The sequence below is a fragment of the Ostrea edulis genome, chromosome 5, assembly GCF_947568905.1.
Source record: "Ostrea edulis chromosome 5, xbOstEdul1.1, whole genome shotgun sequence".
Classification (NCBI taxonomy): Eukaryota; Metazoa; Mollusca; class Bivalvia; order Ostreida; family Ostreidae; genus Ostrea; species Ostrea edulis.
This window is the reverse complement of record NC_079168.1, coordinates 89,498,135-89,523,601: the sequence shown is the minus strand read 5'-3', so window position 1 is coordinate 89,523,601 and position 25,467 is coordinate 89,498,135. Positions and strand designations below refer to the sequence as shown.

At 33.5% G+C, this 25,467-nt stretch overlaps 2 protein-coding genes across 5 annotated transcripts; one reads left to right on the top strand and one right to left on the bottom strand.

Annotated features, from left to right (window-relative positions):
- Positions 1-679: 679 nt before the first annotated feature.
- LOC125651732 (cell death abnormality protein 1-like) lies at positions 680-8,326 on the bottom strand. Of its 3 annotated transcripts, none has more exons than XR_008795672.1 (4): positions 8,256-8,326; positions 4,850-4,911; positions 1,800-1,946; positions 680-1,520 (listed from the first exon to the last, which is right to left on the bottom strand). XR_008795672.1 is itself a non-coding variant. In XM_048880466.2 (4 exons), exons 1-4 carry the CDS (start codon positions 5,093-5,095, stop codon positions 1,489-1,491), a joined length of 327 nt encoding a protein of 108 aa, XP_048736423.2. In that variant the 5' UTR covers positions 5,096-5,119; the 3' UTR covers positions 680-1,488. The 3 variants fall into 3 exon arrangements, 1 of the variants encoding a protein (XP_048736423.2); XR_008795673.1 differs by having other exon boundaries at positions 8,204-8,314; XM_048880466.2 differs by lacking the exon at positions 8,256-8,326 and adding an exon at positions 5,010-5,119.
- Positions 7,929-25,467, top strand: LOC125651731 (uncharacterized). 2 transcript variants are annotated; one of them, XM_048880461.2, is made up of 12 exons: positions 7,929-8,146; positions 8,239-8,455; positions 8,587-8,694; positions 11,337-11,451; positions 11,537-11,688; positions 13,471-13,527; positions 20,772-20,828; positions 23,111-23,170; positions 23,330-23,571; positions 23,662-23,871; positions 24,059-24,227; positions 24,763-25,467. In XM_048880461.2, exons 1-12 carry the CDS (start codon positions 8,075-8,077, stop codon positions 25,449-25,451), a joined length of 2,148 nt encoding a protein of 715 aa, XP_048736418.2. In that variant the 5' UTR covers positions 7,929-8,074; the 3' UTR covers positions 25,452-25,467. The 2 variants fall into 2 exon arrangements, with proteins under 2 accessions (XP_048736418.2, XP_048736421.2); XM_048880464.2 differs by lacking the exon at positions 23,111-23,170 and having other exon boundaries at positions 7,954-8,146.

Below are 25,467 nucleotides of genomic sequence, written 5' to 3'. Positions count from 1 at the left end.
TGGTGCCTTTGTCTTAATTTGTTTGCCAGTGGTACTTTTGTCTTTATTTGTTTGGTAGTGGTACAGTTTTCTTTATTTGTTTGCCAGTGATACCTTTGTCTTTTTTTGCCAATAGTACTTTTGTCTTCATTTTGTTTGCCAATGGTACCTTTGTCTTTATTTGTTTGCCAGTGGTACCTTTGTCTTTGTCAGTGGTACCTTTGTCTTTATTTGTTTGCCAGTGGTACCTTTGTCTTTGTTTGTCGGTGGTACCTTTGTCTTTGTTTGCCAGTGGTACCTTTGTCTTTATTTGTTTGCTATTGGTACCTTTGTCTTTATTTGTTTGCTATTGGTACCTTTGTTAGGAAGCTACACAGCTGGTTATGGAAATGATTACTTAGATTGCACATCCTCTCATTTTTCATGTTCATAGATGGAGAAAGTTCAAACACTTTACAGTATGCATGTATCTGATATATTTCAGTAGAATCATTCGACATTTATCTTCCCATATTAAGGTACAATGTGTGTTCACTGGCTTGAGTGGCTTCTACATGTATGTTGAACTTCTGGGAATGCACCTACAAACCTCATTTTCAGGCACTTTGCAATACAATAAATCATGTGCTGCTTTGCCCGCTCTATCTGATTCGGAATTACACTTTTAATTTCAAGATCTCCCCCAAAACGAAAAAATATACATGTATCTGCCATGTTTAATATCAATCAATCAATTATTCAGAGCCAATCAGCTAAATCAAAATTAATAAATCAAATATATCCCTATGTCTCCGAGTTGTTGACAAGTACATATGTAGTTATATGTTAGCAATGTACATATCAATCTCTTAAAACAGTTAGATAAGGGCCTTCCATGGGATAATCAGTGACATGTTCATTACTTCTAATATCATGTAACTGTGGATTTGCACTATCAGACGTAAAGGACTCCTGATTTAATGTGATGGTTCGAGGTGAGAGATAGTCATTCACAGAGGAAGAATCCGACCGCAAACCAACTACAGACGTTGTTTGAATATCAACTGTAGGGAAAGGATGTGATTCCTTTACGTGTTGTTGCGGATGAGACATCATAGTGAGCTCAATAAAATATTTATGTTGCGTGTCATCAAATACGATATTTGCATCAGCTGGGCCGTTATATAAAGGGGTTTGTAGGCGCTGATTATGTTGTTTACACAGCATGTCTTCATCTAATTCATGATAGTGTTCATGTTTCATTTGTTCCAGATTAATGCTATCCTGTTTAGCACGTTTAAATACCGTGCACGTCTTGATAAGAACTTTAATAAGAATATAAATAACAATAACGCAACACAAAACAAACGTAATGGCTGACATCTCTCTGTCAAAAAATTTCTGCTCTTTTGATCGTACTATTTCGGGTGTGAAGAATCTTCTGTAGATGCCACCATACGCAGACGTTGAATTCTGTGGTTTGGATGTAATACCTTGTTGATGAGATGGAAACAATGTGGCGTTTGCTTCTTATGAAATATATTTGTGGGAAAAATTCAAAACTGGAATATGAATAGAAAGTGGTTACACATACTTTTACTTGGAAAAATATTGCTGTAATTTTTATTTGCATGGTTGAATAATGTTCTCGAATTCGGATTACGTACAAAATGCTCCCATATTGGCCAACCTTAGAACTGCTTAAATAATAAAGATTTCAATACTATTACATATTAATTTTAACAGCATATTATCGTTTTATAAGTATTTGCAGATGTTGATGTAAAAAAAACTGAACTTCCGTGAGGAACATATTGTCAACAAATATCTACTATATATACCCGGTCCCATTGTACTTATTGACAGGCAGCCGTTGGTCTTGTCACAAGTGTCAATTCCGCAGTCACAGTGATGTCGGCATCGATCGCCGTACTTAGGATATGGACATTGTTCTGAGCAGTTGATTCCAAAATAGCCTGCAGCACATCCTAGAAAAGCGTTTCATATTGCCATATAAAACACTGCAAACATTTGATTGGTCAAAAAACGTTTGAAAAAAACCCCCACTGTTTTCTGCTGTGAGTAAAAAGTACACTCTCTCCAAGATGATGACAATCTAGAGGCGAGAAACATTATTTGAAATGTAGCATTAAGAAAATCAAAAGGTGCCAAATTTATTTGAGTTTTAGACCAGGAGGAATTTTCAATACTCAATGCACAACCCAATGAATACAATTACTGTCACAATTTAAATTGTCTTTCGTTGCGATGAAATAACCTCCATCGGGTATATGTAAAGTTTCTCTGTTTTAACAGAAAAGCAGTGGAAACACAACAATATTGTTCAGCTCCATTTGATGGTTGTAACTCAATGGATCCGTGTGTGGATAACATATCATTTGAAAAAAGGAAACCTATGATTCCTTGATACGTTTTGTATAATCCCATAAGAGCCAACTGTTTTATACTTCCCATCATTTAGAAAACATGGGAATTTATTCCTAACATTCAAGTATGAGGGTGCTTTCATCGACAAATGAAATACATAAAGGATGTCTGGCTTGTTTCATACAAAGTGTTGGGCTGTCCTTTACATACTGATTTCGATAGTCAGTGGACTTGATCAAGATATGGAGTTCACAGTGCGTGTGACCGGTCAACAGTGATTGCTGATCCAACCTTTTGTTTGCCTTACTCTTAAATTTGTATTCTTTATGGGATTTGTGATATTGAAAACTTTTTGTTATCTTCGCTTTTGTTACATTAAGAATTCATTAGTAGATGTAGATAATTGACAGCTGAAATGCACAGTGATTGTATACGTATATATATTGTATATATGATATTTACATTTTCAATGTTTGCCTTTGATGAACAGAATCTCTACCACAACGTATTCATGAGAAATGGCTATCATTAAAATTTGTAAAATGGATAAAAATATAAATACAAATGTACTATGAATTCATTGACAACAAGAGTACCGCAAACGGTACAACATACGCCCGTCGGACAGTGAAATTCCATCTGGAAGCACATTGTGCACTCTGAATTGATACAACACACATTCTGAATAGAAAAGCCTTAAAGTGGCCATGGTGCACCAATTCATCTGACATGTGAACTGTTATGTATTTCTCTGAGAGTGAGGTTGTGACAAAATGTCGTTGCAATATCTATGATGATAAAAACTCCAGGAAACTATTTGATCTACTTTTAGCCCTAAAGTAGGTCATGGTGCACCAATTAAGTTGAAATGTGAACTGATTATGTATTTCTCTGAGAGGGAGGTTGTGACGAAATTTCAGAGCAATACCTGTAACCATACCAAAAACAAAAAAACAAAAATCTGGAAAACTGTTTGACCTATTTCTACCCCTAAAGTACTGTAGGTCATAGTTGCTCCAATCCAGCTGAAATGCAAACTGCATTTGTCTTTCTCCGAGAGGAAGATTTTGACTAAATATCAAGGCAATATCTATATCTGTAATGAAAAAAAAGCACGGAAAACTGTCTGACCTATGTTTAGTTCAAAAGTAGGTCAAGGATGGATCAATCCAGCTGAAATGCAAACTGGTATTGTATTCCTTCGAGAGGAAGCCTTTGACTAAATATCAGGGCAATATCTGTACCCGTAATGAAAATAAAGCCCGGAAAACTGTTTGACCTATTTTTAGCCCAAAAATAGGTCAAGGATGGACCTATCCAGCTGAAATGCTAAACGAACTTGTATTCTTCTGAGAGGAAGCCTGTAACTAAATTTCAGCGAAATATCTGTATTTGTAATGGAAAAAAGCCCGGAAAACTGTTTGACCTACTTTTAGTCCTAATGTAGGTCACGAGCGGACGGACCAATCCAGCTGAAATGCAAACTGAACTTGTATTCCTCTAAAAGAAGGCTTATGTGTAAATTTCAGGGCAATATCTGTATCTCTAACAAAATTCCGAAAAAGTGTTTGACCTACTTATAGCCTTAAAGTAGGTCAAGGAAGAACCAATCCAACTGAAATGCAAACTCACTCTTACAATTCTTGAGGGAGATATTGTGACAAAACAAAGTTGTACAAGCATCTGTTATAGAAAAAAGTCCATAAATCATGACCCCAGACAGACGGACGACCAGCCAGTCAGACAGACAGACGGACGCACTGACAGCGCCATAACATAATACGTCCCGTCTAATGACGGGCATATAAAAAAGCTTAATGATAACAGAACAGCAACTAGAAAACATGTTGACAGAAACATCAAATTCGGCCGCAACTTCTTGGTAACTATCTTTTCTCTTGTGTTTCTGTGTAAATTGACAATGCTTTCATCTGCGGCAATGAATATATGTTTGTTGGATATACTAGTTCAATCCCCCTCCCCCTTGTTTTTAAGTTCCGCCTGTCTGTGTAATCATTACCAAATATGGAGCGTCACCAAGGTCAAAGGATGCATTGGCTGTTCTGTTTACCTAACGAATAGGTCAACCACATGATATTTGAATGCTTAAATCTAGTTTATATTTTCAAACAATAAATCAAAATATGAATATAAGCAAGATGTCTTTCTTGGTTGTTTCATCAGATGATGAAGGTAGTAATTATTGCAGAAAAAATTATGAAACAACGAAGAAAGTATTTCATTGTTGAAATAAAACTTAAAATAACGAACAGGGATCAATTTCAATAATATCATAAGGTATACGAAATTAAGAGTAGGTTAAACACAGACCCCTGGAATTATCAGAGGTGGGGTCAGGTACCTGGGAGTAAGCATGCCCTATTTATATCGAAGCTTATTTTTCCTCTGCATTAGTCCTTCAATATATAGTTCATTCAAAATCAGCCAAAACATTTTTGAGTTGTTCTAATTCTTTTTTTATAAAAAAAAAAACTATATTTACCTTTACATTCTTTTGATTTTACATCGAATTGGTAACCAGAGCAACATACAATTTCGTCTCCCCTACAAATCAAGAAAAAAAGCCATAATAATCAATCAACTAAATTAAATATATATGACAAATTGTTAGAAAGCCTTACAAGAATATATATACATATTACTTTCTTGATCTGCATTTAGATTGCGCAGCACAATGATACAGTTTACAAATAAGGTACATAACAAATATCCCTCGATATATCGACATTGTTCTCAACAGTCCACAAGTAAAGTTAAACTACACAACTGCAATTTTGTCTAATTTATAACAACAATAAACAAGGAAATCCGACACCAATTTCATCATTTTAATCTAAAAATAGAGAATATAAAATCAGATACATGTAATACGCATGATACAAAAATGTACATGTAAATTGTGAAATCACTGAGTATTTTAAGGAAGCCGACAGGTGCCAGGGTATAGAATTCATATTCATTTAACTGGTGACCACTACTGTTTTAAATTCCGTTATTTTCACATGCAAAATAAGATATATTGGCGTATTGACCCCCATCCCACTCTTTTGGTGGTAGTAATGAATGGTAAAAATGTAATAATACTGATAAATTGAAGGCGAACGGGTTCGCCTCCCTCCAATTTAATAGTGTGCAATTTGGGCAAAAGAGAAAATTTTAAGTTTCTTTTTGTGCTTGTCAACAATTATAGAAGACAATTTCTCCTCCGGCTGTCCTTATACACATTCACCGAGGGTCTCTACAGCCCAGTAGCTTATAAGTACTTCGTTACTAGCTTGAAAATACGGATGTATATTTAATTGCTGTTATAAAATTTAGAAATTCATTTCAAAATTAAGGATTATCTCCCTCATGCATAGGTCTTATCCTTAGACGAATTTGACTCCACTTTTTTGGCACGCTGTTTTTGGCTATAATAGCTCTAAATCTTCATTGTTATTTCGGATTTCAAACATATCGGTTGAGCATCACTGAAGAGACATTATTTGTCGAAATGCGCATCTGGTGCATCAAAACTGGTACCGTACAAGTTTTACATTGAAAAACGATGCTACGTGTCTGCGTACGATTCTACAGCTTTAAGGTAGCTCATTACACTAAAATCTAATTTGATTGCTCGTTAAAATACCTCTTGTGAAGCATGATTTCACCATCGAAAGTGATGCAAGTTCTCAATTATTTTATATGAATTTTTTGAGATTTTTCCTGGAATGATAAAAAAGGTGTTTTGTTTACAAATAAGAGATTCTCGATTCCTAATTTTGCTGTGATATGGTGCATGATATGAATATTTGATAAAACATGCTTGTGTCAAAAGAATCAGATATAAACGTTCTAAGTTTTAGAAAACAATATTTATGAAAATTGAAAACGTTATTCGTTAAATTTTTTTTTAAATCTACGGATAAAATCTTCAAAAAACATGTCAGTTAAAAGAGATATATCGAAGAAATATATTATAAAGAGAAATTGAAACGAAATGACTAACGTTTAGATATAATCACTATATTCAAACTCGAAAAAATAGTCTCGATCCCGATCAAAATTGATAGAAATTACTTTACTAAAATAATCCAATTGTTGCTAATTTTATGCACTGTTCATCAAGAAATTAGTTTCCTTTATAAATTCGTTTAATCTGTAAACCATTTTACATCAAGGGAATGTAGTTTTCTGATTACAATGTTCTCTATGACTACTTTTTTATATTCCGATCAGGCTTGGTTCAAATATTAAAATTCGTAATATTTCTTAAATTTGACCATTTCATTGCAATTTCTTTTAAAAATATATTTCTCGGAAAAATATTTTTTTTTATAACTGACATGTTTTTCGAAGATTTTATCTGTAGATTAAAAAAAATATCAGCAAACGTCTTAAATTTTCATATTTTTTTTATTTAAAAAAATCGAACGTCTTTCTAAGTCGTTTAGGCATGGTTTCTTAGATATTCATATTATGCATCAAATCACAGCGAAATTTGGACTCTAGAGTATCTTATTTGCAAACAAAGTACCCTTTTTATCATTCCGAGATAAATCACAAAAAATTCATAAACACATGTAAAATAATTGAGAGCTTGTAATTCACTTTTCTATGGTGAAATCATACGTCTATGATCATACACGTTCCATTATATATAAATGTTTTTACGAGAATGATTTCTTTTTGGACTAATCTACAGACAATATTGTCTGTGTGTTGTATAAATTTTTACGCCTGCAACGTTCTGAAAAGGGTATTAGCAATTCCTGGATAAATTGTATTCACAAAATCCTGTCTTCATGTGGTATCCCAAATATATGAGACGGGCAAGATTCTTTAGACAAAAATATTTAAAAAGTTGAATGTTCAATAACTAAGTTAAAAACAATATAAGAATATTAGCAACATATAAACGTGATAAGAATGTACATGAAAAGACAAGGAATAATTTTAAAAGCATTTACATACAATAAAAATATTTGGAGAAAATATAGATAAACGGACGTACATAAGGTAAAACAAAACAAACAAATTAATGAGTCTGAAATAAGGATTAAAAGTCTGCTGACTAGCTTTCAGAATACACTGTGTGGTTATGTATGCCTTTGGTTTAGTATACACCAGGGTATAAATCTGTTCTTGTAACGGTTTGTTTTAAATATTGGTAAATACTATTTTGAGGAGTTTCTTAGATTATATACATATGTAGGTTTTCGCGAATGTCAGGAAGGAGGCAGGGGAGTCGATGGGATGGGTCTTCCATATCCTTGAAAAGTTTTAAACAGCAGTTTTGCGTCTATCAGATAGGTTTTCAAGTCGGGTATATTCCAAAGCTTTTTGGTAGGAGTTTAATGGTCGTATGATCTTGAGAGCACGCTTTGGGATGGATTTTCTGTTATGTATTATACATGTGGTCCCCATTTCAAATCTTCATTTATTACAACTCCAAGTAGTTTACTCACTGACACACGATTTATTTCTGTACCATTCATGTTCAGTTTATCAATATCTGGTTCTCTTCCGAATGAAATAATCATTTCATCTATCGGCTTCCATATAACATTTAAAAGATAGTTAAATACAGCTGATTACGATCGGGGGGACGTCAAGCATGCACCACATTGACTATTTCCATCTATTCAGATTTAAAACGAAAGTAGGATAATATTGGAATTATTTACTTATTTGCAAACATCAATTTTCTGACTTTTGTTGTGCAAAGATGTCAATTAAGCTGTCTAGTGGGAAAATGGTTGGAGTAATTCTTCTGTCGGCGTTCGTCCTCATAGCCAAGGTATGAGAAAGGTTCGATACTTTTAACGCACATACATGTATTTTAAATGTATTTTACCACATATTTGAGATTTACATTCCTGGTACTTGCAGATGCAAGGTGTACATACTTCCTCTTGTCTGGAATCAGAGAGAACATTATCATACGTCAAGTCCTGTCCAAAGTCAGAGGATGAATGGCATCAAAGAGAGAGCGCATTCAACTGCAAGCAATACAGACATACTTGCCCTAGTTTTGTTTACCATTGCACCTTCAGCGAATTTGCGAATGCAACATTGGAAGTTTGCGCCCCAGTAGTTTCTATATTAGGTAATTTTACTTTACACACCTACAAAATAGTTTAAATCACAATAATAAAATGCATGTGCAAATAATGCACAATGATTCACCGTATGCACATTAATATAAGAATACATACTACGTACTCGTATTCATGCCAGGTAACAGATGCATGGAGTACAACATTGGCGGCAAAATTATCCAAGATGCTGCGGGATGGAATTGTTCGTCATGTCCTTTCGCATACAACTCTACAAACGCATACAAATGTAAGAATATTCTAAAAACATAATCTGCATAACTTGTGGGTCAATTCCTTTTTCTTGTTCTGTTTATTACTGCACGGTGTAACACTTCATATCATATTCTCTAATTCCTAACGTCTCTTCAGAGATGAATGGTAATTTTAATTTTTTCATTAACATTTCATATCAAATGTGATTTTGAATTTATTAGAAATTCAGTCTTTATTCAAAGGGCATATCTCATGTTTCCAAAGAACACAAAATTATATGCAATTTCTCTTTCTTATGCATATAATACTGAATTCCAATAGTTAAATCACCGAAATATTGCGATAATTAGTCACAATACGGATGAAAATTTCAGCTCGATTGTAAAAATCTCGTTAATTAGTAAGGTAGTCACATGGTACAGTGACGTCACATGCGACCTTTCTGATCAGCTGATTGTGAAAATAATGTAAAAAACATCCTTAAAACACAACTTTTATTCACCATGAACAATGTTTTTTTTACTTGATGTTATGAGTTCATTATTTCTTTTTATTTTCAAAGCGTTATATTTTAAATTAAAGTTAGGAAGTACAGTTAATAGTTTATCATTTATAAATGGAAGTTCCAATTATTTTCCAGTTTTAATTTTTTTTTAAATCTACGAGTTGGTAGGAACTGGGAGCACAAGTATATGTTGTTACAAGAACTTGTGACATTTTTATTTGCGGATGTGTATTTTATGAAATGATGAAGACCAGAAGAGAATATATATGCTGCAGCTGTTCTAAGCTTATATAACCATTTTCTTGCAGTTTAACTGGGTCTCTGCCCAACTACTTTTTGGAAAAGTTCGCCGACAAAGGCAACAATCTTTTTATACAAATTTCTTGCGCTGAAATAAAAAAAAAAAGACCTACATTATGTTTTCTACAAGGCGTTAACGTGAAAATTGGATTGTTAATCATCCTTTAATAAGATGGCTAACAGTTAGTCTCAAATATTCTAGTCTGGTCCTCGCCCCCGCCACTCTTTGATCACTCGATCAAGGAGTGGCGGGTGGCGGGGACCAGACTACAAACATTATTGTACGAGGTCGCATATGACGTTACACACAATAACACGTGAGTATCGAAAGTAATTAGTTCTAATTGTCTCGTTTAAAATCATGATCAACATTTCGCAAATTCTATGATTGTTATAACGATCTAGTTTGCCAGTACAACCTGTCATTGGGTCAAATGCTGTCTGACGTGTTTCATACCGGTCTTCACACACTTAGGTGGCAGGGGGCAGGGGACAGTTTCTTTGGTTTTGAAACATGTGGATAGGGAGTATACACCAAAGTCAGATTATGACAGACTAATGAAAAATCACATTTCCCTTTTATGTCAATACTTGTATTTCATATTAGTGTAGTTAATAAATTATGACCCTAAATTACATGTAATCTATAAATACTGGTGCTGGTGCACAAAACATGCTCTGAGCAGGTTCCCCCTTTTTGCTTTGATTTTCCCTCATTTGGGCTAATCCGCACCACCCCCACACCATCACAGTACCAAACATGGGGATTTAGACACTGTGCACAATCAAGAACCCTGTCTGCCCTTCTCAAAAATCTACCTCTCATATGGGGCCATCCACCTTCCCTCACAGCTACAGACCTTTTGCTAGACCCTGCATGTTTTCACCGGAATTTCTTCAGCAACTGACCACGTGTCTTAGTTTCGTATTTGCACCCATCTATATGCTAGGAATCATGGTGACACCTACATGTTGTATATCAACATTTTTAATAAGCACTCAGCTACATTTGACATGCATCCTAAAATTATTGTATACATTTTTACACATGTAATATCACTTCAAATATGGGGTATTTCCATTTTTTGAAAAATTTGACCGGGCCTTTAGTGCGAAACTGTCCCCTGCTACCTTATTTTGATGGCAGATTGCCTCGTTTGACTGATAAAGTTATAGGGCTCACGGTGGGTGTAACCGCTCGACAGGGGATGTTTACTCCTCCGAAGCACCTGATCCCACCTCTGGTGTGTTCAGGGGTCCGTGTTTGCCCAAGAGGAGCATTCCCTGTCGACCGGTCACACCCACCGTGAGCACTGCAGGTATATGTTGATCGGATAAACGGGGGAATCAAGAATAAAAATCAGTGTGTTAATAATGGCTTCACAATTGTACGAAACACGCCAGACAGCATTTGACTAACTGACAGATTGTAATTGTAAATTAAATCATTATAACAACCTTACAGTTTGCAAAATGCTGACTTTAAATGAGACTGTTGAAATCCCATTATCATAAACTTATTTGTCAGTACCATACGCAGAACAAGCTCTTGCGCATCGAATCAGTTGAGATACATAAACACCATATGCAGGTGATAATGGAATATTGCTACATAAATAATGGAAGTTGACGATAGAGAAGCTGAAGTCTTTTCGTTTGTCATAAAGTTGAGTTGCTTAGTTTGCCGTTAATAGCTATGTTCAATGAAGTAATAAGTATGACGCAGACGTGGAAGGCACTGTTTATCTTTTATATCGAATCGACATATGAATGAAAATGAATATTGTTGATAGGTAAACCATTATTTAAATGTGGAGTTTAAGGCCACAGCAAGATATTTTTTTCGTATCATTCTCTTTTTTTAACTTCAGATCAAGAATGTTATAAGGTGAAACATTTGAATATCACCGTCCATTCACATACAGTCACGTGCACATCAGTAATTGAGAATAATGCAACACATCCATCTCTGAAAAATACATCAAGGTATTTAGAGTATATATCAGTCCAATTAAAACAAACCACGTTTTTGCATGTTAACATTATTTATATTGTAACTATTTACATATAGGTTCGAGGGGATATGTAAGGACACTCTATGGAACGTGTTTGGAGTTTTATCAGTAACTCTGAATATTGTTTTCATTACACTGCTTACAATAGCGATAGTGTATATCTTGAAACACAGATCTTCACTTCCGCAGAAAAAAAGATCAAATTCAGGTAAAATTTAATTATCATTATTATTATTATTATTGCTGTAAACTCGCTAATCTGTTATCTTTGTATGGAGTCGAAACTTTGATGACTTACCACGACTGAAAGGAATACCATTCTTTTATGACTTGACAATAAATTTGAGTTCTTCGTGACATGATATAGCCATATATAAGCTGAGACAGACTTTTCTCTCAAAGTCAAGTCAATCAATCGTTGACATTATGTACAATAAAACATGCTTATAGCGAAGTGCTGGCGACGAAAAGTTTGATTCGTTATAAACGTCGTTCGTTATATATAATAACTTTAGTGTATATTCTACAAGCTTATCTTTTAAAAAGATTAGAGTGCTAGCGCCACATCTATTCTCTACTATGCAAGTAGAGCTTATTAGAAATGTTGAATTAATAAAAAAAAAATATTATAGTAATATTAATTAATGAGAAGAAATTTTACCCCCTGACTCTGCGGAGATTACTTTCATGCGCTTTGTCATGAAAAAGAAGTTATTTTTAGGTGGAGGCTAGCACACGTGCATTATCTATTTTGTATTGTTTATAGGAGTTATGAGATTGATCAATATTCGTTATCTTCACCTTTCATGCATAGCCTGCTATATCGATCGATTGGACCAGCGTGAACTGTGTGTATTCGGCGGATTGTTCTGCGAATGAAGACATGCTGCATTACTTATTGCTAATATTGTATTTATAATAATACAAGTATAAGCTTTATCGATGATGTCCTCATGTAAAACAAATAGGTATTTTAAGCTACTTGTTAAGATAATATCATTACGTGGAACACGTTTACTATAAAATAAGCCCACAAAATAAAAATCAGACTGCTACCTGTAAACAGTGGCAGAAATAGGGGTAGGGGTGGGGGAGTTCGGACCCCTCTCTTTTTTTTTTTTTTTTTTTTACCACACCCTAACCTATAAAGGATGTGGTGACTGTAAATGAAAGGAAGAAAGAAGGAACAAGAATTTCAGTCGAAAATGCATTAAAATGCACCAATTTGAATCAATCTTTTTAAAATTCCCCCGAGTCTCCCCCCTCAATGGGAGGGGGTTAACCTTTGGACCCTCACCCCCATCCCCCAAGTAAGGTCTAGATCCGCCACTGGTAAACCCTTGTTTTTAACACATTTTTATTACTCGTGTGAAAAGTTTCAATCACTCAGGCCCGTACCGAGGGGAGGGGGGGGGGGGGGGTGCAAACGCACCCCCCTGTGAAAACCATTAAGCACTATTAAAGTCGGCTGTGTAAATCATCAAGCACTATTAAAGTCAAATATTTTCTAAAATCGGCCCCCAAACCGTTCGCCGTAAATTTATGCACCCCCCATTGAAAAAGTCTGGGTACGGGCCTGTCACTAGGGATTTTAATGTAAAATAAAATTCGATACTTCTGTTCTGTATAACTACCAGAATACCGCACTATGGCACCTACATGTAAGCATGCGCATTAGCTGCAAAAACACTAACGTATATGCTATCACCCGAGGGCGCTAGCAAAAACTACAAGAAATGAAAATCACTTTGCTGTAAACGTGAATTCATCATTAGCTGTTTTAAATTGCAACCGTTTTTACTGCATGAAATGGTATTTTTTGAAGGCATACAGGAAGTAAAAAAAAAAACGTCCACCACTAGGACGCACATTTATTGATTACATGATTACATTGAATATATCATTGTGTTCTCCATCATAATTTGTGCTCTTAATTTGCAAAAAAATATTTTGATATCAAGCTTAAATGATATTCGTTTTCATTCCCTAGTAAATGAAAATTCGGATGAAGGGGAGAATATTCCAATGATAACTTATCCGAAACAAGGTAAGATGGATGTATGAAACTTATTATATTGATATCATCATGTTATACATAACCAGTGTTTATCATACTGATATCATCATGTTATACATAACCTGTGTTTATTATACTGATATCATCATGTTATACATAACCTGTGTTTATTATATTGATATCATCATGTTATACATAACCTGTGTTTATTATACTGATATCATCATGTTATACATAACCTGTATTTATTATACTGATATCATCATGTTATACATAACCTGTGTATACTGATATCATCATGTTATACATAACCTGTGTTTATTATACTGATATCATCATGTTATACATAACCTGTGTTTATTATACTGATACCATCATGTTATACATAACCTGTGTTTACTATACTGATATCATCATGTTATACATAACCTGTGTATACTGATATCATCATGTTATACATAACCTGTGTTTATTATTCTGATATCATCATGTTATACATAACCTGTGTTTATTATACTGATATCATCATGTTATACATAACCTGAGTTTACTGATATCATCATGTTATACACAACCTGTGTTTATTATACTGATATCATCATGTTATACATAACCTGTGTTTATTATACTGATATCATCATGTTATACATAACCTGTGTTTATTATTCTGATATCATCATGTTATACATAACCTGTGTTTATTATACTGATACCATCATGTTATACATAACCTGTGTTTATTATACTGATATCATCATGTTATACATAACCTGTGTATACTGATATCATCATGTTATACATAACCTGTGTTTATTATATTGATATCATCATGTTATACATAACCTGTGTTTATTATACTGATATCATCATGTTATATATAACCTGTGTTTATTATTCTGATATCATCATGTTATACATAACCTGTGTTTATTATACTGATATCATCATGTTATACATAACCTGTGTTTATTATACTGATATCATCATGTTATACATAACCTGTGTTTATTATACTGATATCATCATGTTATACATAACCTGTGTTTATTATACTGATATCATCATGTTATATATAACCTGTGTTTATTATACTGATATCATCATGTTATACATAACCTGTGTTTATTATACTGATATCATCATGTTATACATAACCTGTGTTTACTGATATCATCATATTATACATAACCTGTGTTTATTATACTGATATCATCATGTTATACATAACCTGTGTTTATTATACTGATATCATCATGTTATACATAACCTGTGTATACTGATATCATCATGTTATACATAACCTGTGTTTATTATACTGATATCATCATGTTATACATAACCTGTGTTTATTATACTGATATCATCATGTTATACATAACCTGTGTATACTGATATCATCATGTTATACATAACCTGTGTTTATTATACTGATATCATCATGTTATACATAACCTGTGTTTATTATACTGATATCATCATGTTATATATAACCTGTGTTTACTGATATCATCATGTTATACATAACCTGTGTTTATTATACTGATATCATCATGTTATACATAACCTGTGTTTATTATACTGATATCATCACGTTATACATAACCTGTGTTTATTATACTGATATCATCATGTTATACATAACTTGTGTTTATTATACTGATATCATCATGTTATACATAACCTGTGTTTATTATACTGATATCATCATGTTATACATAACCTGTGTTTATTATACTGATATCATCATGTTATACATAACCTGTGTTTATTATACTGATATCATCATGTTATACATAACCTGTGTTTATTATACTGATATCATCATGTTATATATAACCTGTGTTTATTATTCTGATATCATCATGTTATACATAACCTGTGTTTATTATACTGATATCATCATGTTATACATAACCTGTGTTTATTATACTGATATCATCATGTTATACATAACCTGTGTTTATTATACTGATATCATCATATTATACATAACCTGTGTTTATTATACTGATATCATCATGTTATACATAACCTGTGTTTATTATACTGATATCATCATGTTATACATAACCTGTGTTTATTATACTGATATCATCATGTTATACATAACCTGTGTTTACTGATATCATCATGTTATACATAACCTGTGTTTATTATACTGATATCATCATGTTATACATAACCTGTGTTTATTATACTGATATCATCATGTTATACATAACCTGTGTATACTGATATCATCATGTTATACATAACCTGTGTTTATTATACTGATATCATCATGTTATATATAACTTGTGTTTACTGATATCATCATGTTATACATAACCTGTGTTTATTTTACTGATATCATCATGTTATACATAACCTGTGTTTATTATACTGATATCATCATGTTATATATAACCTGTGTTTACTGATATCATCATGTTATACATAACCTGTGTTTATTATACTGATACCATCATGTTATGCATAACCTGTGTTTATTATACTGATATTATCATGTTATACATAACCTGTGTTTATTATACTGACATCATCATGTTATACATAACCTGTGTTTATTATACTGATATCATCATGTTATACATAACCTGTGTTTATTATACTGATATCATCATGTTATACATAGCCTGTGTTTATTATACTGATATCATCATGTTATACATAACCTGTGTATATTGATATCATCATGTTATATATAACCTGTGTTTATTATTCTGATATCATCATGTTATACATAACCTGTGTTTATTATACTGATATCATCATGTTATACATAACCTGTGTTTATTATACTGATATCATCATGTTATACATAACCTGTGTTTATTATACTGATATCATCATGTTATATATAACCTGTGTTTATTATACTGATATCATCATGTTATACATAACCTGTGTTTATTATACTGATATCATCATGTTATACATAACCTGTGTATATTGATATCATCATGTTATACATAACCTGAGTTTACTGATATCATCATGTTATACATAACCTGAGTTTACTGATATCATCATGTTATACATAACCTGTGTATACTGATATCATCATGTTATACATAACCTGTGTTTATTATACTGATATCATCATGTTATACATAGCCTGTGTTTATTATACTGATATCATCATGTTATACATAACCTGTGTTGATTATACTGATATCATCATGTTATACATAACCTGTGTTTATTATTCTGATATCATCATGTTATACATAACCTGTGTATACTGATATCATCATGTCATACATAACCTGTGTTTATTTTACTGATATCATCATGTTATACATAACCTGTGTATATTGATATCATCATGTTATACATAACCTGTGTTTATTTTACTGATATCATCATGTTATACATAACCTGTGTTTATTATACTGATATCATCATGTTATACATAACCTGTGTATATTGATATCATCATGTTATGCATAACCTGTGTTTATTTTACTGATATCATCATGTTATACATAACCTGTGTTTATTTTACTGATATCATCATGTTATACATAACCTGTGTTTATTATACTGATATCATCATGTTATACATAACCTGTGTATATTGATATCATCATGTTATACATAACCTGTGTTTATTTTACTGATATCATCATGTTATACATAACCTGTGTTTATTATACTGATATCATCATGTTATACATAACCTGTGTTTATTATTCTGATATCATCATGTTATACATACCCTGTGTATACTGATATCATCATGTTATACATAACCTGTGTTTATTATACTGATATCATCATGTTATACATAACCTGTGTTTATTATACTGATATCATCATGTTATACATAACCTGTGTTTATTATACTGATATCATCATGTTATATATAACCTGTGTTTATTATACTGATATTATCATGTTATACATAACCTGTGTTTATTGTATATGTTAAAAAGTACCCAATTTTTTTCCACGTTTTAAATCATAACTTTTTACTCGTAAATATTTTGTTTAGACATATATTACAAAAGTTGTAGAGTTTATTGAGATCTTTCGTGCTGTATCAAGAAATGGGCCCATGGGCCTCATGGCTCGCCTGAACCATTGGATTTCTGTTAAAATGATTAACTTTGTTCTCACGAAACTTTTGATAAGACATGTAGAATAAAAGTTGTTCAGATCTATGTAATGATATCTAAAATAGGCCTCCGGGCGTCATGGCTCGCCTGAACAGTCTAATTTGTATCACAATCAATAACATTAATAACTTTTTTCTCGAGAAACTTTTGACAAGACATGTAGAACGAAAGTTGTTCAGTTTTGCAAGGGTTAACTAACGATGTTAATAGGCCTGCAGGTCTCATGGCTCACCTGAACAGTTGGGTTATTGTTGCAATCTATTACATTTTTTTCAATAAACTTTTAATAACACATCTAGAACAAAAGTTGTTCAGTTTTGCAAGATCTTGCAAACAACATCATGAAAAAGGCTAATGGGCTTCATGGCTCGCCTGAACAGTTTGATTAGTGTCACAATCAATAACTTTTTTCTGGAGAAACTTTTGATAAGACATGTAGAACAAAAGTTGTTCAGTTTCACAAGCGTTAACTAACGATGTTAAGAAAAAGGCCTGCGGGTCTTATGGCTCACCTGAACAGTTGGGTTATTGTTGCAATCTATTACATTTTTGTCAAGAAACTTTTAATAAGACATCTAGAACAAACGTTGTTCAGTTTTCCAAGATCTATCTAATGATATAAAAAAATAGGCCTCCGGTCGTCATGACTCGCCTGAACAGTCGAAATTGTATCACAATCAATAACATTAATGACTTTTTTCTCGAGAAAGTTTTAACAAGACATGTAAAACGAAAGTTGTTCAGTTTCGCAAGCGTTAACTAACCATGTTAAGAAATAGGCCTGTGGGTCTCATGGCTCACCTGAACAGTTGGTTTATTGTTGCAATCTATAACATTTTTGTCAAGAAACTTTTAATAACACATCTAGAACAAAAGTTGTTCAGTTTTGCAAGATTGTTCGAACAACATCATGAAAAAGGCAAACGGGGCTCATGGCTCGCCTGAACAGTTTGATTAGTGTCACAATTACTAACTTTTTTCTCGAGAATGTTTTGATTAGACATGTAGAACAAAAGTTGTTCAGTTTTGCAAGATCTTTCAAACCATATCAAGAAAAAGGCCCGAGGGCCTTATGACTCGCTTTCACAATCTGATAAATGTCGCAATCAATAACTTTTTTCTCAAGACAATTTTGATAGGACATGTAGAACAAAATTTGTTCAGTTTTGCGAGATATATCTAGAATGATATCAAAGATAGGCCTTCGGGCGACATGACTCGCCTGATCAGTCGAATTTGTATCGCAGTAAATAACATTATTAACTTTTTTCTCGAAAAAAGGCTGACCTCTTTAATTAGTGGCCGAGAGGGCAGAGAGTCTTTCATTTATAACACTTAAATGATCAATATTTGTAAAACATTACCGAAGCTAAATTGTGCGTCTAGACAATATATTTGTATCATTATTTATTAACGAAAATCTCAGTCAAATTCTTATCTCATCACATCTAAAATTGGACGGAAGACCCACTCGTTGCTCGCAACGAGATCGCATCTAGTTATTATTATTATTATTATCATTGTTATTATTATTATTATTATTATTATTATCATTATTATTATTATCATTATCATTGTTATTATTATCATTATTATTATTACTGTAAACTCGCTAATCTGTTATCTTTGTATGGAATCGAAACTTTGATGACTTACCACGACTGAAAGGAATACAATTCTTTCATGACTTGACAATAAATTTGAGTTCTTCGTGACATGATATAGCCATATATAAGCTGAGACAGACTTTTCTCTCAAAGTCAATCAATCGTTGACATTATGTACAATAAAACATGCTTATAGCGAAGTGCTGGCGACGAAAAGTTTGATTCGTTATAAACGTCGTTCGTTATATATAATAACTTCAGTGTATATTCTACAAGCTTATCTTTTAAAAAGATTAGAGTGCTAGCATATCTAATCTCTACTATGCAAGTAGAGCTTATTAGAAATGTTGAATTAATAAAAAAATTATTATGGTAATATTAATTAATTAGAAGAATTTTTACCCCCTGACTCTACGGGAATTTCTTTCACGCGCATTGTCATGAAAAAGAAGTTATTTTTAGGTGGAGGCTAGCACACGTGCATTATCTATTTTGTATTGTTTATAGGAGTTATGAGATTGATCAATATTCGTTATCTTCACCTTTCATGCATAGCCTGCTATATCGATCGATTGGACAAGCGTGAACTGTGTGTATTCGGCGGATTGTTCTGCGACTGAAGACATGCTGCATTACTTATTGCTTATATTGTATTTAAAATAATACAAGTATAAGCTTTATCGATGATGTCCTCATGTAAAACAAATAGGTATTTTAAGCTACTTGTTAGATAATATCATTACGTGGAACACGTTTACTATAAAATAAGCCCACAAAATAAAAATCAGACTGCTACCTGTAAACAGGGCAGAAATAGTGGTGGAGGTGGGGGCGTTCGGACCCATCTCTTCTTTTTTTTTTTTTTTTTTTTTTTTATCACACTCTAACCTATAAAGGATGTGGTGACTGTAAATGAAAGGAAGAAGGAACAAGAATTTCAGTCGAAAATGCATTAAAATGCACCAATTTGAATCAATCTTTTTAAAATTTTCCCTAGCCCCCTCCCCCTCAATGGGAGGGGGTTAACCCTTCGGTCCCCACCCATACCCCCAAGTAAGGTCTAGATCCGCCACTGGTAAACCTTTGTTTTTAGCACATTTTTATTACTCGTGTGAAAAGTTTCAATCATAGGGATTTTAATGTAAAATAAAATTCGATACTTCTGTTACTGTATAACTACCAGAATACCGCACTATGGCACCTACATGTAAGCATGCGCATTAGCTGCAAAAACACTAACGTATATGCTATCACCCGAAGGCACTAGCAAAAAGTACAAGAAATGAAAATCACTTTGCCGTAAACGTGAATTCATCATTAGCATGTTTTAAATTGTAATCGTTTTTACTGCATAAAATGGTATTTTTTGATGGCATACAGGAAGTAAAAAAAAACAACAAAAAAACGTCCACCACAAGGACGCACATCTATTAATTACATGATTACATTGAATATATCATTGTGTTCTCCATCATAATTTGTGCTCTTAATTTGCAAAAAAATATTTTGATATCAAGCTTAAATAATATTCGTTTTCATTCCCTAGTAAATGAAAATTCGGATGAAGGGGAGAATATTCCAATGATAACTTATCCGAAACAAGGTAAGATGGATGTATGAAACTTATTATACTGATATCATCATGCTATACATAACCTGCGTTTTTCAGTAGTGTACGAGCGTATGTATTGTACAGGATATACAATCATCATTTAAACAATAAAATGCTTTCTTTATTGTTTCATTTGGTGATGAAGGTAACAAGCATTGGGGGGGGGGGGGGGGGGATGCGTAACCCGCTTACTAACCCGCATAAGCGAGTTATGCATTTTTTTTCTGGAATGCTTGCTATCTTCATCACCCGATGAAACAACAAAGAAAGATATTTTATTGTTTATATTTATATTAATGTATTTTGTTGTTTGAAAATATAAACTAGAATCAAGTTCTAAAATATCATTTAGATGACACCGCTGTTCGCTTCAAATAAGTGGTTTGATTATTAAACCAACAGTCAGTGCTGCATTGCTAACAGTCTAAATATATAAATTCCATAGAATAAACTATCACTAAGTCTTCTGTTCAAATAATGACTTCCATTGTGCAACATTTTATCTCCCGAATTGAGGAGTTCCTATATATTTTTTTGAATTAGCGATATAGCAGAATTAAAATATTCAAACTTTTCTTCGCGAGAAGAAGAAATATCTCGCTGTGGCCTTCAATTCGACATTTGTATATATATTGACGAAGTTTTACCTATTAACAATACTAACTTTCATTCATATGTCGATTTGATATATCCCTGTGAACTCGAAATAAAACACACTACAGTTGTCCACTTCTGTTTCATACTTAGATATTTTATTGAAAGTAGATATTAACGGCAAACTAACAATTCAACTTTATGACAAACAGGATGATTTCAGCTTCTCCGTCATCAACTTCCCATATTTATGTAAAAATATTCCATTATCACCTGTATATGGTGTTTATATCTCTCAACTGATTCGATGCACAATAGCTTGTTCTGCGTATAGTCAGTTTTTAAATCGAGGTACGCTACTGACAAACAAGTTGATGGTACAGGGGTTTCAACAGTCTCATTTAAAATCAGTATTTTGTCAATTTTATGGTCGTTATAACGATTTAGTTTGCCAATACAACCTATCTTTGGGTCAAATGCAGTCTGACGTGTTTCATGCCGATTCTTAGACCGTTCTTGGCACACTGATTTTGACTACGGGTAACTCCAGTTACCTGATCAAAATATAGGGCTCACGTCGGGTGTGACCGATCGACAGGGGATGCTTACTCCTCCTAGGCACCTGATCCCACCTCTGGTGTGTCCAGGGGTCCGTGTTTGCCCAACTATGTATTCTGTATTGCTTATAGGAGTTATGAGATTGATCACTGTTATCTTCACCTTTCGTATACAAGTAGGTATGAGGAGATACAATGTATCAGTTACTAGATAAAACAGACTATAGAAACTTGTCAATGTCAGAAAATAAAATATTGTGTCATGGAAGTCATTATTTCAGTGGGAAATTTAGTGACTATTTTCATGTTGGGATTTTATACCTAGACGGTAAGCAATGCAAAATTAATAGTGATAGAGAGTTAGTTTAACAGTCAAATCACTTATTTGAAGCGAACAGTGGTGTCGCCTAAGTGCATATCAATTGCTAGAACCGACTGAAGCTGAAAGTGAATTTCCAGACATGAATAATGAAGGACTGCTCCGAGATTCGGTGAAGGCGTCAATCCAAATTAGGGCCACAATAGCTGTTGCACATGCAAATGTATGGGGAAAATCTTTTTCAAGAAGCACTGGTCCAAAAAAATTCAAATTTATATGACGGCTTCTTGACATAGTGCAGATTCAAGTTTGTAAAAAAAAAAATCATGACCCCGAGGGTTAGATTGGGGCCTTAATAGGGGATCGTAGTTTTCATACAGATATACAAGGGAAATGTGGGCCAAGGTGAGCGATGTGACCTATGGGTTTCTTGTTTCTAGTAATTTACAGTACACATTTGGGTTTTTATGCATAGCCACATAAATTGTCAACTCAGTAATCCTTGCTTTTCGTAAGAGGCGACTAAATGGGGCGGTTCTTCGGATGAGACCGAATAAACCGAGGACACGTGTCACAGCAGTGTGGTACGCTATATATCCTTCCCTGCTCAAAGGCCTTGAGCGCCGAGCATAGGCCTAAATACAGCCCTTCACTGACAATGGTAACGTCTCCATATGAGTGAAAGATTCCCGAGATTAAACAATATTCAATCAATCAACACAAAACAAACAATATGTCTATCTATGATATATTGTTTTATAACCATGAAAACAGTTAATCCAATGATTTATTTTTTTAATTAGGAGGTAGAACGATGGGGAATGACTCAGCTTCGCCGATTTATAACAATCGGGAATCAGAAGGTAAGGCAAAATGAGTTATACAGGTATGGGAGGGTTTGTTGACTTCGTACACACAGGACCGACAACTCTGATGTTTATATTGTATAACGGGTGGATAGTGAGCTTAATATGAAAAATCCCTATTCATCTGATACAATACATCAATTTATATTCTTTCAGAAAATGAATATTGGGTTTCCGCAATTGATATAGGAGACACATATTGTGGCATGGCCTATCTGAATCCAGAATCTCCCAAAGACATAATACCTGTTGGAAAGGTGGAAAGAATCTCTGTCCTTTTGTCTACGAATGGGACAATGCTGGCCTTTGGAGACAGTGCATGTGAAATGTATATTTCAGGAAATCATGAACCCCCAAAATGTTTCTATCTTGATGAATTGAAAATCGATGATGAAAAGGTACATATACAAGTACCAAATGGAATGCGTGTGAAAGAAAAAGAGAGTTGTTTGTAAAATAAAATGCTTTATGTATTTCTTCAATTACAGGTAAAAATTAAGAATCATATATTCCCAACAATTCAAATTTATCGGAGTATTATCAACTATTTACTCTTGAAAATTCATGGGGAAATAGACAAAGCCAAGGATAAAAACACTAAACGCAGACCTGAACTTGACATCCACTATGTGTTGACTGTACCTAATCATTGGAAAAGAAGACTTGACAAGCTCAAAAATGCTATTCTAGGAGCTAAGGTAAGGTATTGTGTTTGATTTTTAAAAGAAATCATAATCTGGATTTTAAAGAAATCATTAATTAAATCAAACGAAGCATATATATGCTTTTAAATTAAAATAAGGACCACTTTTAGCTACAAGTTTAGGAATTTAAATCGCTATTTTTGGTACTTCATTAAAAAGAGAACTGTTTTGTAATCACTAGATTGCTGATCAAAAAGTAACTAAAGAGAAACTGCACGTAAAGTTGAGAGAAACAGCCCTTTCACCCTTTATCCATGAAGTGAAAGCTGCTGTGCTGTGCTTGAATTTCAATATTGACAACATGACATTAAAGGAAAACAGAACGTATGCCGTTTTACACGTTGGTTCCAGTAAGTATGAATATCTAATATCACCGAATTCCAACAACCTTGAAGTAATTAAGAAAAAAATTATGTAAATCACTAAGATGACCAACAACAACAAAGTGTCCATTCCACGCGACAAACAAACAAGTTTTACAACGAAGGTCCGCGCGAACACCCGTGATATATATATATATATATATATATATATATATATACACACACAACAAAGTGTCCATTCCACGCGACAAACGAACAAGTTTTACAACGAAGGTCCGCGCGAACACCCGTGATATATATATATATATATATATATATATATATATATATATAGTCTGTGCTTGATTTGAATTTGTCATTGCTGTCTGCAGTCTTTGATTGGTCAATGATTGATATCTACCCATTTGCATTATTAAAACAATAAATATAAACTGCCTTTTATATTTGAATCACATGTATATGCTGTATATTGTCAATCGATGCATGTAATAAATCAAGTCATTATTTAAGTATAGGTCTATATAACAAAAATAAACACAGATACACTGTCGTTATCATTCAGATCATTGCAGCCTGGCTTTTCCTCACGTTGATGATTCGACACAACCGGATAATATTTCATGTGAACCATATCTACAGAAATGGGAGAAAATGCCTGAAGACCGATTTTTGAGCTTCTTCAAGGATATCTTTACGCCAACTGTTATCCAAAAATGGATGGAAGAGCATCACAAAGAATACATATCACTAATGTATCAGTTTGAAAAGCAAAAAATCAAAATGTACCAAAATACTGATGACGATGAAAAATTTGAATTTGAATTGTCCCCGGTACCGTTTGAATCACGAAAACAAACATTCAAGGCCAGTCAAAAAGATATCGAAGACGAGGTGAGGAAAGTAAGGGGGATGGAAATGAAAAACAATGGGAGAACCTTCATCATATCGTGGTCATTATTAAAACAGTGCTTTGAGGAAGTTATAAATGAAACACGTGTTGTTGTTGAGAAAAACAAAACACTATTTGAACAGAAAAACGTGCATTGTGTCATGATGACGGGAAGGTACTCTCAAATGAGGACTGTTCTGAACGAAGCTGAGAAAAACTGGTTTCATGATTTGCCTGTAACTGTGGCAATTCCAATAGTGACTGGTTCCACGTACGCAATGGGGGCAGCTTACTTTAGGAAAAAATTCCCCAACTTTGTGAGCTGCCAAGACCTGCATTCAAACAAAACTCCCCCGCAATAAATGTCAAGTCAAGTTA

Bases quoted from the DNA above. Each gene is read 5' to 3' on its own strand.
- LOC125651732 (XM_048880466.2), bottom strand. From the start codon at position 5,095: ATGTCGATATATCGAGGGATATTTGTTATGTACCTTATTTGTAAACTG. The intron at 1,947-4,849 runs GTAAATATAGTT...ACGCTTTTCTAG, and splicing joins AAAATCAAAAGAATGTAAAG to GATGTGCTGCAGGCTATTTT. The intron at 1,521-1,799 runs GTATATATAGTA...TTCATATTCCAG, and splicing joins AATAAGTACAATGGGACCGG to TTTTGAATTTTTCCCACAAA.
- LOC125651731 (XM_048880461.2), top strand. From the start codon at position 8,075: ATGTCAATTAAGCTGTCTAGTGGGAAAATGGTTGGAGTAATTCTTCTG. The intron at 8,147-8,238 runs GTATGAGAAAGG...TGGTACTTGCAG, and splicing joins CGTTCGTCCTCATAGCCAAG to ATGCAAGGTGTACATACTTC. The intron at 11,452-11,536 runs GTATTTAGAGTA...ATTTACATATAG, and splicing joins TCTCTGAAAAATACATCAAG to GTTCGAGGGGATATGTAAGG.